Source organism: Micromys minutus, assembly GCF_963924665.1.
Source record: "Micromys minutus genome assembly, chromosome: 21".
Taxonomy (NCBI): Eukaryota; Metazoa; Chordata; class Mammalia; order Rodentia; family Muridae; genus Micromys; species Micromys minutus.
The window spans coordinates 33,278,015-33,298,858 of NC_137956.1; the positions used below are offsets into that span (position 1 = coordinate 33,278,015).

General features: G+C 46.2%; 1 protein-coding gene across 2 annotated transcripts in view; it reads right to left on the minus strand.

Moving 5' to 3' along the window:
• EPHB1 (EPH receptor B1) overlaps positions 1-20,844 on the minus strand; it is a gene marked incomplete at its 5' end in the record, with an annotated part of 415,761 nt that overhangs the window by 60,131 nt on the left and 334,786 nt on the right. Inside the window, 4 exons of one of the 2 annotated variants that reach the window (XM_080934567.1) lie at positions 1,237-1,359; positions 12,323-12,387; positions 13,185-13,293; positions 18,812-18,974. In XM_080934567.1, coding sequence (XP_080790693.1) covers positions 1,237-1,359; positions 12,323-12,387; positions 13,185-13,293; positions 18,812-18,974 — 460 coding nt within the window. The remainder of the gene's footprint in view (positions 1-1,236; positions 1,360-12,322; positions 12,388-13,184; positions 13,294-18,811; positions 18,975-20,844) is intronic. The other variant, XM_080934568.1, reaches the window with a different exon arrangement.

A 20,844-nucleotide genomic window follows, 5' to 3' on the forward strand; every position in this document is an offset into this window, starting at 1 on the left:
GTCAATGGGAAATACGTAGAGACCCTGATGGATAAGATTCTAGTCAGCCAGCTGGAACTTCTGAGGGGTTGGTGGTGGGTGGAAGTGTGTTGGGAAAGGGAGAGTCCCAGGGCCTTCCACTGTGTGGCCAGAGGAGGGGCAAGGAGGCGGAGCTTATGAAGAACCCAAAGCATAGAGATGGTGGCCTAATGGGGTGTGCTTTCCAGTGTGGCTCCCAATGTCATATGTGGCTTGTTGACCCCTCAGTGCACAGAGAGAAGTGGTGAGTGGAAGGATTGTGACATTTCCTCTAAAGATAATAAATGAAGTGGCTGCCTGCAGGACTCGGCTTAAACGTGCTCTATGGAGTTAAAACATTACTAAGAGATGTCGCTCCATACCTGTCCAGTGACATGAGTCAAGTACTTTGGTGCCGGGAACAGCGATAAAGACAGCCTGAGCAGAGACCCATAAGAACTGAAGAAGAAAAGTGACTGCAGAAGGAAATGAAGTCTGGAAGGAGACCCAAATCAAAGGTGTGAAGAGGTTACTTAACAAAATAATGATGTCTGGGATGTTTGGTTTTGTTTATTTGTTTGTTTGTTTTGTTTGGGGTTTTGTATTGTTTTGTTGTTTTGGTTATTTTTGTTTTGTTTATTTCATATCCACCTATATTTCTCATCCACCCTATATTAATCAGGCTGGGTATATAGACAGATTAACCACAATCTGTTAGAGAAAGATGAATTTTCTACATCAGTCTTTTGTTGTGATTTCCTGGGGGCCCCTCAGTAGTGAGTTCCAATCTACACTGGGATTCTAATCTGATTCCTGGTCTGAATGCAAGTGTCAAAACACAGGAAAAGGGGGAGTCATGGGGGGAAAAGTATTGTCCCAAAGTCATTGAGACACCAGCAAGCAGGACACTAGATCAGCTTTTTAAAGTGTTTCCTTCTATCTTCACAACTAAGTTCCCTACATCTCTCTCCTATTCTGGGTTTTCTGATCTGTTTCCAAAGCTACTCCAGAGTCCTCAAAAACTGGAGCCGACGTCCAGTCTGTGCTTTCTCAGGCAAACTTAGCCAGTGTGACCAAGGTCCCCAAAGATTCCAAGCAACATTCTTGCTCTGACCTAGATGAGCATTCTAGGTGATCAATAATCATCTTCTGAGGAGAGGGCAAGGCATCGAGAGCGGTAAGAAGATGGGTGCGTGGACAACAAGAAGACAGAGACAAGGGGCTTAGGGAGAGCCATACCTGCTCCGATGACCTCTTCAATTTTCACAAAAGACACATCAATCTCCTTGGCAAACTCCCGGACAGCTTCATTGGGGTCCTCATAAGTGAACGGGTCAATGTAGATCTTCATCCCTGGGGAGCCTTGGATGAGATAAGAAGGTTAACATTCCAGAGAGGATATATTCACCACTACCAAAGATACCCCCAGGACCAAGGACACTTCTGGGAGGGACCCTTCTCTCTACCAGGTGGCTGCCCATCTCTCTTCCTCTGGACTACTCCAGTTCTCTGCCCTCTATGTCCCTCCCATACTTTCCCCCTTTCTCTGTTCTTGATGAAATGCGGGACAGATTACTTATAAGTGACAGATCGGGACCAGTTCCCGCGCCAGGCACTCACAGAAGGCAAAGAAGCTGATTGATGCCAACCAAATGCATTAGCAGAAAAGTGGTGGTCAAATGGTAGGGTAGATATCAATATTTATCAACTTGACAACTTTCCTGAGTGGAGGCCACTGTTAAGGTTACAGCTGACGGCTGTGGTCCATGGCCATGAGAGGGATGAGGATGGAGTTTGGTTTTTTTTTTTTAAAAAAAAAAAAAAAAAAAAACAGGAAGAAATCACTATTAGAAAACCCTCAAGACAGAAGTACCAACACAGTCTACCAGAAGAGAAAATGTAAGGCGAAAGCTTAGGAAATATTAATACAAGAAAGAACAACGTCTACACAGGAAAAATGGGGTGGAATGAAAGAAAAATGGTAATCGAACCCTTCATGCCTTCAGACACACTGAAGTATGAAAAAATGAATAAAATGGTAGATGAGAAATACATAAAAGAATATAGACCTTGTCACTGATGTATACAGTGCAAGATAGATAGGTGTGCTTAGGGACAAAATAGAGAATCGTCATTGCAGAAAAACTACTTTCAAAGAGTAGAGGACAGGGAACTAAAAAAGCAACTGGAACCCAGGAACAAATGGATTCATTTGAGATGCAATTTTTCAACTTGTTCCTTGTGTCATTAAGTGTAGAAATTGTTTCCAGAGTTCTGGGATGGTGAAAGGCGGGGCCTCCAAAAGACCGGCTGTATGATCTACCGTCTTATCCCTGCTGCCTGCTGCGGTGTAGCTATAACAGAGTCAAATGAGCATGGGCTGGGTCTCTATGTGTGGTGGCTGGAATCCAGGCCAAGGCTGGGCTTAAAAAACCCAGTACCTCATACACACCTTATTCCCTGCTGCCTCTGAGCCTTCCATCCATGTTCCAATTCTGTCCTTTTCCACCAGAAAAGAAAAAAAAAAAAAACCCCAATGCCTCTCTGAATGTCTTGATCACATCCTCCTTCAAGAGAGGACTCAAAAATCCTAGTGTATAAAAGTAAGAAAGAGAAGTAAGAAAAAGACACTGAAGAACAGGGGTGAAAGAGGAGTTAAGCCAAAGAAAGCTAAGAGATGGGGAAAAAAACAAAACAAAACAAAACTGATTTTCCCAGAAGATAGGTTCTTCTGTACTTTAGCAATACTGCTCCTGGTATTCCAGACTGCTTGTTTGGAAGTAGACAAACACACGCTGGAAGGCTTCTAGTGGTGGAATTGAGAGGTTAGCGAGACCGCTTAGTCAGTAAAATGCTTATTCATGAAAACCTGAGGACCTGAGACTGAGCGATCACATCCATGTAAAATACTGAATGTATAACATAGACTTGTAGTCCTAGTGCTGGGGAGGTAGAGACAGGTACATTTCCAGGGCTTGCCATTCAACTAGCCTGGCCTGAAATAGCAAGGTTCCAATGAGAAATCTTGTCTCAAAAAACCAAACACCAAAACAAAACAAAAAATACCCCAAAAAGCCAAACAAAACAAGGTTGATCAACACACAAGGAACAACAACACGTACATACATGAAAAGCTTTACAAAAGTCTGATGATGACTTTGGCTTTGGAATACACACACTAAAATCCGGACAAAGCAAGTAGAGGTTCTTACCCCTGTCTGTGGCTAGTCAGCTGACACCACAAAACATTAACAACAAACTTCATGCCTGAGAGCCATGCAGTGGAGTTAAAAAAATTATAAAAACAAAGCAAAATCTCATCATGATTTAAGTGAGTGTATGATTTTGTCTTGGGTCATATTTAGAGCCACTCTCGGATGAAGGAGGCCTGTGGTACACCTGAACCATCTCACTCCCCAGGGGATAGCAGTTTGTATGCGCATGTGCAAGAGTGAGCGAGCTCTTTACTAATGGTGGACTAAACTCTTTAGTAGGGATGAACTAAAGGCAAAGCAGAGATGGGTTATTGCTATTTTCCCACCTGCTGTGTGGGACACATGAAGAGAAAATGCAATTGGCCAGACTGTGAGCTTATGAGACACCCAGGGCAGCGTCTTCCTAAGCACCAGACCTTTTGGGGGTTCCCCTAGAAACTTCCGCAAAGGCCATGATACAAAAGCAAATGGCTTATCTGGGATATGCCAAGAAGTACATGAAAGAAAAAAGGAAATTAAATAGGGAGCAGGAGGTGGAAGGTATAAGGTATGTCCTTAAGTCATTAACTATTATGGCTTAGGACCCCTGGCTTCATCTCCACTCTGTGAGCTTGGATGGGTGATCACAGTTTCAGAATGGACCCTCCCTAGGAAAGAGAGCCGGGGTATTTCCATCATGACTGGCATAGTCAAAACGCCAGTTACATAGGGAAGAGGGAGGCTCTAGGGCCAGAGAAAACAGTCAGGCAAACAAATAACAGATGCTGCTGATGGGGGTCAGACATCACTCATGGGAGGATGAAGGAGACAGATAAAACAACACAGGAACACCAGAGATGAAAAAAAAAGAGGGTAAAAGGATACCAGGGTAGGTCACTATGCTGTGACTTCTTTTCTAACTCTGTACAAGCCCTAGTGCTGATATATGTGGCTGACATTAGAACCCAAAAATACTTTATTAATCCTGCATAATACAACAAGTTCAGACTTATCTCTTATAACAGCTTCTCCACCAGTAGGGGAAATGTGACTTTCCTTTCAGCTTGCCTGTGAGAATAAAGTCCCTGTGATGAGTGGCTGGCCCAGCACAGTGGCCCATGTACTGGGAAGGCTCCCTGACTAATAGAGTCATTACTGTTATCAACAATTTTTTTTCTTGGATGTGTTCAGGGAGGTAAAAAAGGAAGTGAGGCATGGTGGGCAGTGGGGGAATAGAAGCCACTTAGGGTTATATTAGCTACTTTCAAAATAACTACCTTGTTATTTTAGATCAAGGGCTTTTAAAGATGTATGCTAAGCTGTCCTGAAGGAGTTCTTCCATGGAAACTAATTAAACAATTGAGAATGGGCTGTAATGAATGGTTTGTAAGTAAAGGCATATATGAGGATGAATGGGGAAGGATTCTGAGTTAATGAGCTTTACAGATATTGGTCCTCGCCAGTTTGGGGAAGAAGCTATTCCCAGAAGGGAGAAGGCTCGTCTCCTGACAGAGGCTCTATGCTCTATGCTTTAGGCCAGTAATGTGCCACAAAGTGCACTCAGGTGGGAAGTGTCTGCCCTGTGATGAGGCACACTCTTAACTTCCCAAGAGAGATCTGAGGCACTGAGAAGGTGGATACATCTGTGAGTGCATTTGCACTCACGCGAACGTGCATGTAACACCATAGCTGCTGTGCTGTGTCTGAGGGCTGTGGCTCTCACTGAGGCATTTTGCAGGAGCCAGGAACGCTGCCTGAAGCCCAGGAATGTCTAACCAAAATGAATGTCCTAAATCCTGCATCTAATGCTTCCTTAGGGATCACTTCCTTTTTTGTTTTTGTTTTTTTTGTTTTGTTTTGTTTTGTTTTTTGTGACATTGAGTGAAAGACTTGTTATATGGAGAAAGGAAACTAGGAAACTGGGAAGCTCAGTCAAGGTCTAAGAAACGGCTCAAACTCCAGAGCCTTTCCTTTAGCCACAGCCTGTTAAGTGTCCAATAAGACAGGAGGGAAAGATGTCCCTGACCCAGGTCCTCCTGCTGCAGGCAGGGGTCTGTGTGTTCTAAATGAACAGAGTGATTTGGCTAAGCATATGAATACGAAGGATCCCCTTGCAAACACCTCTTCACCCGATGACAGATCTCCCCAGGCCATGCTCCCAAGCTCTTGCCTACCTTTCTCAAATCCCAGAAGATGAGGAGGAGAAAAAAATGCCTTTCACTAGGCGGAACGGGTCATTTGTCTTTCGGCTCATTTTGTGTTGCTGCATAAATCCAGCATCAGCCTGTTCCTGCTCTCGCTTGCCAGTGAGCAGTTTTTAATTATCAGGAAAATGATATTTAGTGCAATGAATCACCAGACAGTGAACAGGGAAGCAAGTCAGCAACAGAGTCAGGCACAGCCAAACACTGGGAGACTGGGCTCAGAAGATGTTCTCTGATTGTGAATGTTGGGAAATATTTTTAGAGGCGATGATGACAATATTAGATTAATAGACCCCCATAATAGATGGCGTTTTATAGTGATTGGTGTGGCTCTCGCAACACTGTTATTAATGGGAACACTTTTAAAGTGTTAGCCATGTTTGAGTTTCCATTCTTCACGGAGTTGCATCTTTGGCATAAAAGGGGCATGTGTGGATTTAAATGTCTGATTGTTAGTGCTTTATTAGTAAGCATGCCCCCAGCTTTCTCATCCCCTAGTTCACAAGTCCCCAATAAAGATCTAATTTGTAAACATGTTCACAGGGAGCATGGCTTCACTGTTGTCTGGTGCCTTTTCATGTGACACCAGTCTGGAAGCAGAAGACATACTTTCCTTCCTATAGTCCAAGGCTCTGTACCAACCTGGAGTGGCTGAAGTGAGCTCCAGGGACACTAGATGTCTTACGTGGGGGTATTTGAAAGGCTATGGAGACATTTACAAGTGCTAGATGTGCAGGGCAAAACAGAGGGCTCACAGTTGTAATATCATGTGACATGCCTGGACTAAGAGCTGAAGAGAAACCCACTGCCCTTGTCCAGGCTTGGTGCTCATTCTGAGTTTAGAATAGTAGTCGCAAGCACATCTGTGGGCCAGTTGTGACAACTGATCCTAGAGCATCAGAGGTTCCAGAAAAAGCCAGCTGAGAGAGGTCTGCTAGAGTCCCACAGGGTACCATCAGAGAAGGTGTAAACTCGGTTGTTTTCAATCATTAATACACTTGTGTCCCAGCAGACTTTAATGGTGTCATAAGGAGATGGGGAAGTTTGCCTGTTTGTACCTCATTCTGGATCCAAGAGAGATCTTGTCACCTCTGTGACTCATCCAACCTCATCCAAGTATTGGAGCATGAAAGCAGAGCTCCTTAGAAAACATGCACAGTCCTTAGGGGACTATCTCTGATACTGTGCCTCAGAATGCAGAGCGAGCATCTTTCCTTTTCCTCCACACAGCTATACATCCATTGGACACTGTGGTATCTACAGAAAAGCCAAGTTCTCGGGGTTCTTCACATGATTGAGAAGTGAAAGAGGACATGAAGAAGAACAAAGCTGGACAGGGTGGAATCAGGAGACCACACTCGGGGAGTGGACTGTCAACTACAGAGACTGAAGTAGACAGAAGGTCATGGATGCCACTCTTCAAGGTCAGACTCCAAGAAGAGGAAGGACAACAGGAGAAGTTTGGAATGTTTGGAGGGAGGTGTGGCACCGGGTGTGTAGGAAGGGGAGGAGACAGACCAGCTTGAAACAGGCAGCAAGATTGACAGACAAGCCCTGGGTCCCCAGGTGTGAGAATGAATGTCAGTGGACACACAGAGCTGACCACTGTGGAGAGGGACACTGAAGGCAGGGCATTGGGGGGGGGGGTTGGCTAATGAAGAGACTGTAGGCTGGGGAAAATGGTCATGAAGTGCTCCCAGTCATTACTTAAGATGGAAGAAGGCAGTTTGTGCAGCCAACAAGCTGGATGGTGAACAACAGCAGAGACAATGGCAAATACTCCCGAGAAATCGCACAACACCTCCATGCCTTGTGGGTACCCATGACCAGGACAGACAAGTTCTCCTGGGCGAGGATCGCTGCTGCTGGACTCTGGAAGACCTACTGGGAACCCAGGGGCAGCAGCTAATGATCTTGGAACTACTGCAGTTACCAGTTGGCTAGGAGCCAACAGCATACACATGGGTGACTCTAGATTGTTCGATTTATTTGACATTTAATAAACGCTGACTGTAAACTCGGCTTCTTTTGTACCAAGGAGTCTCTCCTTGCGTGCCCACAGGCCATTCTTAAGACCCTCATAAGTCTCTTTCTTCCAGGGTCCTCTTGTCTTGTGTATTGGGTCTCAGGTGATTCCTTGGAGGGGGGAGGGCTGGGTGGTATCTTTGCATCAACCACCAGAATGCAATAACTTAGACATACTTCATGGCTACAAGTTCTCAAGCCCTAGCCTCATGCTAGAGGGACTTCTTAACGGACAGCTCCTGTGAATCTGGCAAAATACCATCAGTGAGACATTTGCCACGCCCAACCAGACAGGCTGCTCTCCTCTGCCCAGGTGCTTTGCAGAATTATCCCTTGATACCAGGTCTCTAGGACAGAGTCCGTGACTCTGAGTGGGTTCTTACCAGCACAAAGAGTAGAGTCGGTGTAAACATTTAATGCAGCAAGTGCTCAAAATGAGTGTTATTAGTATCCCCATCGGTAGTGCCACTGAGAGTAAGCGTGTGATCAGCTAGCTTTTTTTTTCTCTCACACAAATAAACAGTGAAGTGGGGTGGTGTCTCGTATGCACGCTGCTTCCGTTCTGTTCCAACCTAAACACTGGGTTCCCGATTTATCCCGCTAACATTTTTGTCTTGCAGATTTCAAATTAGCATCCAAAGCTGTTGGGTAGCTCTGAATTTTGATTCTGTCTTTTATGGTGTTAGTTCTGCTTCCCAACTGTTACCTGCAAACTCCATCAGCATCTCCACGCCCGTGTCTGACTCTCGAAGTTTAAAAAGCTATCAAACAGGCATAGATTGAATAGGACAAGAATAAAGCCAAAAACCTCTCTTCTAAGGGAAAGACAGTCACTAAGTCATGCTCTCTCCACAGAAGACAGTCTGTATCTAGTTGGCAATGCCTCCAGTTAGGAGACCATAACTCACCACCCATGATTCTTGAATTTACTAAACATATGGTCTAATTAAAAGAGACCTATAATAATTTTTTAATCACTTCTTGTCTGTTCCTAATGATGACAGAATTTAAGTTCATGCTCCCATGACCCATGTGGGGGCATCTCTCTGGGCCTGGACTCTTGCCTATTCCCCCACTCTGCCCCTTTGCTTTGTCAGAAGATTAGTGTGTTTACCACTCTCAAGTATTATAGTTAGTTTTAATGTCTACTTGCCACATATCAGAATCACCTGACTAAGGATCCTCACTTGGAAAGCATCCTGGTTGCTTTGACTAATATGGAGATGGGCGTTACCTTTTGGTACTGGGGGAGGGTGTGGCAGGGTACATTTCTCTCACCTGCCTTTTGCTTGCCTGGCTTCCAATTTGCCATACAGTTAATCTGTCCAGCCACTGCAGCTGCTGCTGATTCTTATGCTAATGATAGAACCGGTGTGCCCAGGTTTTCTTCAGCACTAGGGACCAGCAATTCTCCAGGAACCTTCAGAGCTCTGGTGCCAGATTGAGACTGCTGAGGGTTCCAGCCTCAAGGACAGAGTAGTTACCAGGTTCTCAGCTTTCAGGTATTATTCTGTCGTCTGTCTGTCTGTCTGTCTGTGTGATAATCTCTCTCTCTCTCTCTCTCTCTCTCTCTCTCTCTCTCTCTCTCTCTCTCTCTCTTTCTCTGTACCTCTGTATGTGTGCACACATTTGTGTGTGTGTGTGTGTGTGTGCGTGTGTGTGTGTGTGTGATTATTCATCCCATTGGTTCTGTTCCTCTGGAGAACCCTGACAAATACAGGTCCATAACTCATTTATGCTTTTTCAAATCATGCAATTAGAGACTCTAATTTATATCTTCTACTTAGAGGTAGTTTTAGAAATGATCTCCTAAAGCCTTTAATCCATTCACAAGCCCCAATCTCCCTTTATCTCCATCCTCTTGGCCTCACCAAGCTCAGAAATTAGAAAAGGCCTAAGTTCCCTGGACACCTGTTTGCATTTTCCCAAATGCAAACTATTCTCTTCTGTGCACAACTATTCTCTTTTAATCCAATCCCTGACACCTACATCCTGAAGTTAGCTTCCTAAGGCTCCCTGCTCTACCTGGATCAAACTGCCAACAACTTCTGAGAATTGGACCAAGAACCATGACAATGCTGTCTTCCCATTCCTGAGTATGAGAAGCCTGTGCTCCTTTCTACCTACCCTGGAACATGAATCAGTAACTCTTCATCAGACAGACTGGTAACACATGCAGCACATTCTCTTGCCAGACAAGCCTCCAGCAAGTGTCTTTCCACCAATCTGAATTCCCCTTTACATCTCTGCTCACTAATTTCTAGGGCAGTGGTTCTCAACCTGTGGGTTTCAACCCCTTTTCGGAGTCCCGTATCAGATGTACTGCATATCCTATGTTTACATCACAATTCCTAACAGTGGCAAATTTACAGCTATGAAGTAGCAACACAGAAATAACTGTATGGTTGGCAGGTCACTATATGAGGCACTGTACGAAAGTGTCACGGCATCAAAGGTTGAGAACTACTGATCTAGGGTCAGAGATAAAATAGGAGCCAGTGCTTGAAAGCAAAGGGATGTTTTGTTTTCAGTCACCAAATCTGCCGTCCTTTGACTCACTAGGAAGAGGACTCTGTTGCAAAAGTTTCTGTTCTGTCTCTTTCTGCCTCTGCATCAGTTTAAAAGGGAGGGCTGGAAGACAAGAGCCACTAACTCGGTTGTAGTTTTCCCTGGAGAAGCCAAGGGAGGCACTAGTGAACAGAGCTGGGCAGCTGCTGCAGATATTCTGTCAGTCTTAGACCAGGAAGCCCTCAGAGCTCAGAAGCTGTCTACACTCCACAGAGGGTATTTATGTGAGGGCTCCAGGCAACGTTTTATGTCTGCATTCACAACCAGGTGCATTTGAGCCTCCTGACTATTAGAAGGGAACCCAGAGTTGAGAGCTCACAAACTACCAACCTGGGTTTCACAAAGAATTGCATCTTGGGATTAGACATAGAGCTGCATCCAAGACCAGGCACACTGGGCCTCTGCAACATGGAGAGAGCCTAAGGTCTACATCTTCAACCCTCAAGCTTTATCCCTAAAGAAAGCCAACTGTCCCCTGGACTAGCATCTGTCTCCTTGAGACAAGGCAAGCTACTAGAGTAAGGTTTCCAGTATAGATACGGAGGAAACCTTCCATAGCCATGCCTCCCACCTCTACCTGTCTGCCCCTCCCTCCCAGCCAGGCTCCTCCTTTACCAGAGCTTTGCTTTTCTCCTTGGCTCCTGCTGTGCTGGGCTTTCCTCTAGCTGCATGGCCCTTTGATCCTGATCCTCCACTAGCAATTGCTTCAAAAATGCACAGATGAAACTCTAGTGCATGAGAGGGTGAGCTTAGAGAACACAGATGTGTGTGTGTGTGTGTGTGTGTGTGTGTGTGTGTTGGGTTGGCTTGGAGGTACAGGGGTAGGTGTCAGGGGCTGGATTAAAAGAGAATAGTTAGGCACAAGGAAGAAGGACATTTATACTTATTTAGAAATGGCATGTACACGCAAAGTAGCCTAAGAAAGAAACCAAGCCTACTCTAAGAACTCTACATCCACCCAGCCATAATGAATGAAGCTCACAAACACTGACTCCAGCCATGCTCACTCGAGGTAGCAAGGGTTCTATGGCCGAAGACTTGGGAGTATATATTTTTATAGGGCCTAGGTAGCAGAGTCACCTCCCTCTGTGGCTATATAAATGATGGAGCCCCCGCCCCCCGGCTCCCATGCAGGGAGCCATGAGCATTTTAGAAACTCATCTTTGTAGACCAAGTAGCCTGGCAGAGCCACCCTTCAACATAAGAACAGCCAAGTGTCAGGCTGAAGTTAGTATAAAGAGCATTGTCAGTCTACCTGGGATGCCTGGGGGATCCTCTGTGCCCCACCTGAGGGTTGCTACACCCCGAGAAATCTTCAGTGAGTCACCCTGGGGCACTGTCAGAAATCTCTAGACTTCAAAACAAGATTGCATGTTTTGAACCCAATCATATGTACCCGTGTGGTCCCAAGTCTTCGGCTGGTCAAACATGACCGTCCATAAATGTTTTACCCAAAAAGTTCATGATCCGAAGTGGACATCTAGTCGATTATCATGGCGGGAGCATGTGGGTGGTATCTGCTCACTGATGAGTGTTCAGGACAAAACTGGCTTAGGACAAAAGCAGAGGACAGAGGTGTGGTTGGCTTATAGGGGTGCTGGGACAGATTTCTTGGGTCATGTGTGGACTTCCAAAAGAGCCATTTAGAAACAGTTATCTTCTGCAGGGCTCTTCTGGAAGCAGGGAAGTGGCCTACCTATCCCTGCAGTGAACAGGTCTTGGACCGCAGTGCTGCAGTCATTTGGAGGAAGGAGCCATACATAATTCTGATATAGAATTATATGTATTTTGGCAAGGGAAATTGCATATGCAAAATTATTTATACATAGGCTTAAAAGAGGCAGGGTTAAGATAATGAGTGAGAAAAACTTTGGAGGTACTGCTTGAAAGAAAAGGCTTAGGAGATACCCCAGCACTTCAGCTTTCTGGGCTCTGTTATCTTCTTAATTCCCTGCATTCATGTTCTATAGCTTATCTGTGAATTTGGTTAACACATTCCCCAGCCGCTCAATTGGATAAGATAAGGCAGAAGACGTTAATAGAGAACCCTCCATCTTTCCCCACTGAGAGCGATTTTCAGGATTCATTGACTTGCTAAACCCTGTCTTCCCCTGTCTCAAATATGGCTTATCAGCGCAGAAAGTTATCTTCCACCAGGGGTCCAGTCACTGCCCACAAAGGGCATGCAGTGGACGGCCCATGGTCTCCAGGGACTTGCAGAGAGAGGGACCACTTGGGTACTGCAGGCTTGTCGGACATGTTTGCTGTTACGTTTGACCCTCAGTATCTGGCTCTAAGGACCCAGGTCAGACGGTGGGTGTGTTTTCTACTCACCTCGGCCTGTGCTGTAATGCTGGAGTTTATCACTGTACACAGCTTCTTTGCTGTAAGCTCGTTTCCTGCAGACACAGAGAAGAGGGACTTCCTTAGCAGGGTCATATCGAGATCTCATGCCCAGACACAGAACTCACCCTAGACAGCTCCTGGGACTGGAAACTGGGAGACTCTCACTTTAAGGTTTCATTTCTGCCTTGCCGTACTCTGCCTGACCAACACACATTCCCTTGGGCAGAGTTGAGCTCTCAAGACCAAAACTTACAGGACCTGGGAAAGGCTGTGGGCATCTACCAAGAGGGCAGTGGTGATGAGAACCTCCCCACCCCCACCCCATCCGTGGCAGTGAACTGCAGAACTGTTCAGTGGGAACCAACAACAGGGCTTTGCCGACAATATCTGGGCTAACACGAAAGGCAGCAGCAAACAGTATTAAAAATTCACAAGGCCTTCAGGCCAGTGTGCAGAGCTCAGCTTCCCCTGCCTCTTCCTTGCCCCTCTTCTGCCCGCCTGCCTTTTGCAGGCTGCCCAGGGCCTGAGCTCTCTGAGCAGAAGACTGCTTGTGCACAGCTGTGATGCTCCAGAGGGTCAAAGGCAATTTTGCAACTGTCACTCTGAAAAGTCCTCGTGCATGCAGGGCTCAAAGTCTTGGCTAAAATGAGGATGGTGGACGGATGCTGTTTACTTATAGTCTTGCCCAGTTCCCATAGCAAGTTTTTATCCTAGGCACAGAGGAAAAAAATCAATAATCTTGAGATCTTTAGGTTGCTAGTTAAAGGACTTGTCCAGGCTGCCCAGCTTTGGGTAATGGTTCCTAGACTGGGGCTTCCTGGAGTCAGGGAGAAGAGAGTAGAGGACCTACCTGCTGCAGACAATAGAGATGGCCACCAGAGACACAACAAATACAACCCCAGCTGCTGCAGAGCCAGCAATCAGGGGTAGCTGCTCTCTCAGCTCCGACTTGTAATCATCTAGGTAAGAAAGAAAAGAATTAGACTCCTCTCCATGTGCCCCATGCACATAGCTGGACTCCACGCATGACACCAAGGACATCAGATATTATGCATATGTGTGGACCCTAGCTTCCAGTGTTCCAGAGGGAGAAGCAGTGATAGAAAAAAAATCAGGACAACTCTGAGAACTCGGGGATGATAATGATTGTCTCCCAAGAAAAAGGGGACTCCAAATTTCCACCACCCAGCTCTGAAGGTTTCTCTAAGTCCTGTCTGCCGTGTAAAGAGTAAATCCAGTAGAGGGGAAATGAAAGCCGTTGCTGAAACAGCTTAAGCTGTTGAAATGCAGCTTGTCAACAGATTCATTGAGCAGATTTTTACAGTTTATCTGCAGTCAGCCAGCTCTGCAGCAGGAGCTGTGGAGGATGAAGAGATGCCAGAGAAATCGCCAAGCATCCTGAGCTCCCACTTGACAAGTTAAGGGCCGAGGTCGGTGCCAAGTGTTAAAACCATGCTGCATTACAGGTGGGGTGGAACACCCAAGGGTCATAGAGGTGGACAGAGATGCTGCAAACTCTGGTGTTGGCCTGTGGGTTGTTTGTGATCTTGGGGGAATTATTTCACCCCTATGACTCTCAGCCCTCTTGCCTGTTGATGAAAGGTCAAAGCATGCAAACCATTCACAGTGTTTCCCCTACATCACAGATCTACCCAAATTCTGCCCCTCTCTCCCTGAATGCTCACCAGCTACACAATTCAGCTAGCTCTCTCTTTTGTGGTAGCAGTGGGTTCATCCCTGGATGGGACTAAGAAGTCATTATCTACAGCTTCATACCCAGATATACAGGTCAGACTGTTTATATTATATTATGATTACAGTTCTCAGATATAGCAAACAGAACCACAACCTGTACTTCTGATAAATAATGATATTTTAGAATACACATGCACCAAATATTGCATAAGAGATATTTATCCCTTAAACACTATATCTGGAATTCAAATTAAACTGATCTCCCCATATATTACCTGGCAACCCCAATGACACAGATCAGCACAATAAGGGCACCCCTATGAGCCTTGCCAGGATCTCCTAGCACAGCTGTTAAGCACCACTATCTCTGAACCCCTCCTCAAATCTGCTGGTGAAGATCAGGGTGTCTGTGTGTTTCACTAATGCTGCAACAAGGTCTGTGCTCCCCAGTATTTGTGAACCATCTTTCATCCATCTGGGCAAAAAAAAGCAAGCTACTTCTAGGGACAAGGCTATTGGCTTTGTGTGTGTGTGTGTGTGTGTGTGTGTGTGTGTGTGTGTGTGTGTGTGAGTGCACGTAAAATTGCACATGAGTGAGCATGTGCACATGCATGGGAATTGAGGCCAAAGACAAATTTGGATATCATTTTTCAGGAGCCATTCTCGTTTTGGTGTGTATGTGTGTATGTGTGTGTGTGTGTGTGTGTGTGTGTGTGTGTGTGTGTGTGTGTTGTGTAAGTTTATACAGGTCAAAGGTCAGCATCAAGTACACTCCACAGTCATTTCTCCATTTGTTGAAAGACACAGTCATCACAGAACTTGGAGGTTAATGATCCAGACGGACTGGCTGGCCATCAAGCTCTAAGATCCTCCCGTCTCGTCGTCTCCCCAGTCCTGGGATCACAGACACAGACTGCTCTAACTAGCTTAGTGCTAGAAATCTGAACTCAGGCCCCACATGTGGACAGCGAAGACTTTACTGACAGTAACCACTTTGTCTTTGGAGATAAGATCTCTCACTGAGACTCATGAATTAGGCTAAATTGCCTAGCTGCCTAGCCTTGGGGATCCACCCATTTCTGCTCACCCAGCATTGGGAATACAAACCTTGACATTGTTTTTTTTTGTTTTTTTTTTTTTTTTTTTTTTTTTTTTTTTTTTTTTTTGTAACCATGGATGGTGATGCTGGAACGTGTATGGCAAGCACATTACAACTCAGCTATCTGCCCAGACTGATGTTAGCTCTTACCCTACCCCACGCCCTCCGTCTTATAGCCTATAGAAGGCAAGTAAATAGACTGGAGGTGGAAATCTGGTTCCCCTCAGCAGAGGGTTTTGTTTGTTCATCTTCATATGTGTATCAGTGTGTGTCCAAGTGTGGTTTTATGCAATGTGAGTATAGGTGCTGGATCCCCTGGAACTGGAGTTACAGTGATCACAAGCCCCCTTCTGAAGGGAATCCTGGGAACTGAGCTTGGGAAGAGCAATATTCTTAATGCTGAGCCATCTCTTCAGCTCCACCTGGGAGTATTTTTTTTAATATGCATTTAGAAAAGAAAGTTGGCAGGAAATAAAATACAGGAAACCACAAGGAAGAGTCTTTGACAACATCTTAATAAACCAAGTCTTCATAGAACATAAAATCCAAAAGTGATGATGATGATGGTAGTGATGGTGGTGGAGGTGGTGGTGGTGGTGATGGTGGTGGTGATGGTGATGGTGGTGGTGATGGTGAAGGTGGTGGTGGTAGTGATGGTGGTGGTGATGGTGGTGGTAGTGGTGGTGATGGTGGTGGTGATGGTGATGGTGGTGGTGGTAGTGATGGTGGAGGTGGTGGTGGTGGTGGTGGTGGTGGTGGTGATGGTGGTGGTGATGGTGGTGATGGTGGTGGTGGTGGTGGTGATGGTGGTGGTGGTGGTGATGGTGGTGGTGGTGGTGGTGGTGGTGGTGATGGTGGTGGTGGTGATGGTAGAGGTGGTGGTGGTGGTGATGGTGGTGGTGGTGATGGTAGAAGTGGTGGTGGTGGTGGTGGTGGTGGTGGTGGTGGTAGTGATGATAGAGGTGGTGGTGGTGGTGGTGGTAGTGGTGGTGGTGATGGTGGTGGTGGTGATGGTGGTGGTAGTGGTGGTGGTGGTGGTGGTAGTGGTGGTGGTGATGGTGGTGGTGGTGGTAGTGATGGTGGTGGTGGTGATGGTGGTGGTGGTGGTGGTGGTGGTGGTGGTGGTGATGGTGGTGGTAGTGGTGGTGGTGATGGTGGTGGTGGTGGTAGTGATGGTGGTGGTGGTGATGGTGGTGGTGGTGGTGGTGGTGGTGGTGGTGATGGTGGTGGTGGTGATGGTGGTGGTGGTGGTGGTGGTGATGGTAGAGGTGGTGGTGGTGGTGGTGGTGGTGGTAGTGGTAGTGATGGTGGAGGTGGTGGTGGTGGTGGTGGTGGTAGTGGTGGTGGTGATGGTGGTGGTAGTGGTGGTGGTGGTGGTGGTGGTGATGGTGGTGGTGGTGGTGGTGGTGTTAAGACACTAAGTCAATGGTTAGCACACAGTAGCTAAGTATAACAAGGGCTCCATATGGCCACCACCTGCCCAAGATAGCCACTTACCTACAAGGATCCCACAGGTCCACCTGCCTCGATGGCCCTACCCGGGATCACCCTCCCGACTCACTCTCTGCTGCACACCAGCTTGCAGCTTCCATGAGCATCATCCCCAATAAACAAGCCCCATCGTTAAGATAAATTCTCTCAAATTTGGCCACTTACCAGAACCCTCATACATCTCTCCTCTCTTGGGTCCACAAAACTTAACTGCCAAATGTAAAAAGAATGGCCTTCTTGGGGGAAATTCGTTACTTCTTGATTTGTCTAGTGGAATTGCCAAGAGACTAGTGCTCGGAGCATTCGGAGTATGGGGCTTTTAATCCTGGGTACCTCCTGATGCCAAAGTGCCTATAAATCTAGATGTTAAGTGAGGTGCAAAACGGGGGAGCAGAGTCCTTAAGGGAGAAGCAGATGGTTTGAGTTCTTCTCATCCCAGCAGTGTTATTAATCTCAATGAACGGGCTCACCTTTCTATCCCATCTCAACAGCCCTAAAACATGAGAGAAAATTCACCTGGCATAAACTCAACACAGGCTCTACTCTAGTCTCCTAGGGACCAGACAGCTCATGTAAAGCATCCAGCTGTGTTGCTTCGAAGTGGGGGGGATGGAGATGGTGGGCACCATCTGGGGTAACTGTTACTCCCCTTAATCTCTCTCCTCACATGAGAACACCCAGTCCTGGCTTCTCATCATTTTTTTTCCCACGAGAAATTTTTAGATAAAATAATTGGAGTTTTAAATATTCCCAATTAGTATAGAAATTGCTTTAAAATATGTGTGTCAAGATTAAAAAAAACTTAAGTCTTATCAAGCACCCAGCCTAAGAGTGTCAGCCTAAAATAGCATGCTTTGTGGAGAAAGATGCGTCGAATATATGTTAACTAGCCAAGAAAACATGAAAGGCTTTCAATTGATGGGTTGTAGGCTAGGCTGACACTTGGGAAGGTCTATAGAAACCACTCATGGATGAGCCAATACAAACAGGCAGAAAGACACAGGAATGCACAAACTTTGGTAGATGGTGGGCTAGGGAAACGAGGTGTGGGTGGAGAGACAGCCCTGTTCCTGCATAGGCTGAGGCTATAGGAAAGTCAGATTCTTTAAAATAGTGATGGAGGTGTTGCCTGAGGACTAGGACACAAAGTTAAAAGAGGGCACAAAGAAGTTCCCGAATAAACATATTTAAGGGTATGCCTGCAATAGTTCATATACACAGGCAACCTGGAAGGATCTAAACTGTTCCAGGAGACAAGCCTCTGAGCATGTTGGTGAGGGAGTTTCTATCTAGGGCTAATTGAGATGGGAAGACACACCCTAAGTAAGTGGCACCAGCCCATGGGCTGAGGTCCTAGATTAGATAAAAAGAGGAAAGGGGCTGGGTACCACCATCTATCTCTGTGTTTTCTGACTGTGGAAACTGTGAGTAGCTGCCTCTGATTCCTGCCTCTATGAGTTCAAACTACGTGCCCCTCAAACTGTGAGCCAAATGAACTCTTCTTTCTATTGCTTCTCACAGGTATATGGTATCTTGTCACAGTGAGAAAAGTTATTCAGAAGGATGGGTTTTCTGGTACTAAAAACCACTTATTTCTCTCTCTGTCTCTGTCTCTCTGTCTCCATCTGTCTCTGTCTCTGTCTCTGTCTCTCTCTCTCTGAAAATACATGAGCAGGTCACAGGTGAACTTATAGGTGTTCTATAGGTGGTAAGCTCAGGTCCAGAGCCTAAGCACAGAGGTGTGAGATGGGTGAGGAGGGAACAGTACGGGTCCCTGGAGCCTCTTAAAGAGACCAGGAGGCACCTCTGAGACATATGGGAATCTCACTATTATATAGATGCAGATCCACACACGGTGTACAACCACATGGGGGTACCCTTCCAAGGCAAATCCAGTCAGATGTTGGAAGAGATAGATAGATAGATAGATAGATAGATAGATAGATAGATAGATAGATAGATAGATAGATAGACAGACAGACAGACAGATAGACAGACAGACAGACAGACTAGACTTCAGAGGGTTGGCATGTACCAGAAGAGTCCCACTAGTCTAGTGAGCCCTGGGTATCATCGAAGTTTCTATGGGGTTGCTTTTCTTTCACTACTGCCTATTCCATGCCTGTGTCATTTTTACCCAAAACACTTATTACCACCACCAACACACACACACACACACACACACGCCTTACCATCTGTCAGAGTCTGAAAGCACATCTTGCCACTGAACTTGCCATAGCCAGCCACAGTTCGAGCTCGCACCTGGACCACATACACCATGCCAGGCCGTAGCCCATCAATACGTGCCGTGTTGGTCTGGCTCCTGGCCATGGAAGAGTTGAACTCATTGTGCTCCTAAAGAAAAGACAAGAGAAGAAAAAAGGTCCATCAGCCAGCTCCTGAGCACTGTAACCACAGTCAGCTCTGTGAAGGTACTTAGTCCCATCTCTTCTTGGTCTTATACCTTTGGTAGAAGTTGTCTTCCTCTGAATGAGGACAGCCTGGGCCAAGGGAATGAAGAGCCAGCTTTGTGCCACAGGGTGGCGGCACTTTGGAAAAGGAATCTCAGGGAACAATTGAGCTCTCAGCCTGACACGGAGCTCATAGACATTTTCTGCCAGTGTGCCAGGCCTCTTCAGAGTTCAGAGGTAAAAGATACCAGTTGCCATCAGCTTTGCAAATCCCATCACATCTCTGACCTCAACAGAGTCAAGCTTTGCAGCCTCCATGGGCTGCTCCTCTGTCTCTGTTTGCTTCTGCTAAGGTCCAGTGCACTCCCTCCCTGCTGAGATCTGCTGGCCATCTATGCTGCCCGATTGCTGCTCTAGAGGACTTTTGAAATTCCTCCAAGGGCTGGGTGAAGGGCTTTGCCTCCGTTCTGCTGAAGTGATTGAGGTCATTCCAGACTGCCTCTCACACCTGTGTCTGTCTTCTCTGGGTATCCATGTTCCAATTCCCCACTGACATATCCTGGGAAATCATGTCCCCCCTCCCTGGGTCCTTAACCCTTCCACCAACTCCAGGAATCAACCCACCTTTGTGTGTGTGTGTGTGTGTGTGTGTGTGTGTGTGTGTGTGTGTGTGTGTGTGTGTCTTTCTCTGATATCTGCCACCTTGTCCTCTACAGTCTTACCTGTCTGCCCCCATCTCTGATGGACACAGACTTGCTTGAATTGATGGGTTTTTTTTCTTTTTTTATTGGCTATTTTATGTAGTAATATTTTAAATACTATCCCCTTTTCTGGTTTCTCCCCCCCCCCCACGATTCTATGAGGATGCTCCCCCTCCCAACTACCCACTCCTAACTCACCACCCTGGCATCCCCTACACTGGGGAAATGAGCTTTCACATAACCAAGGGATTCTCCTCCTATTGATGCCAGACAACGCCATCCTCTGCTATATATGCGGCTGCAGCCATGGGTCCCTCCGTGTGTGCTCTTTGGTTGATTGTTTGTTTGTTTCTACCCTGACTCTTCTTGTCATGACTACTTTTGAAACATCCCTTCATCTTCTTGTTGCTGATCTTGTTTAACGTCAGATTGGGTGCTGGACTTTTGTAATCTTCCAGTCCCTCCATGGTGCTTCCCATTCATCTGATGTTTGTCCACGGACAACATTCTCATCTTAAACGGCCCCTGCTTTAACAGTCATCCGATGGACACCAAACTTAAGTTAGACAACCATGCACTTCATAATAAAATCAGTTCTAATCTCTCTCATTTCGAATAGTTCGAGGCTATCCCTGCAGTCTGAAGGGATCCTGCCTCCTTCAGGATATTTAAGCTCACAACCCCAAGAGCTTCTTCTCCAGGGAGTCCTATTTCATTTCCACAGCACATAGGCTCTTTATTGCTGTCCTTGCTGTTTATGGCTCACTCCTAGCACCTTATACATCAGCCTGGTCTCTGTGTCCATGTGAAGATATCTTTTCTCTGCAAGGATCCTGAGCTACCTCCAAATGTACAGGAACACAATTTTAGACTCTGGGCTTTCCTCTCTATGCAGAGTGAATGCTGAAGCAAGATGACTTCATTGAAAACAAAGAGGCTGCATCACTAAAGAGAGATTAATCCTCCAACCTCCTATACACTCCTAGGGAACTGTTGAGTTTTAGGCACAGTGGTTCAAGAGTCAAGGAAACAAGTGAGAAAAGGTGGATGAGGAGATTGTGCAACTGGCGTGCTCTTCCAAACCCCAGAAGGAAAACATGGAAAAGCAAACTG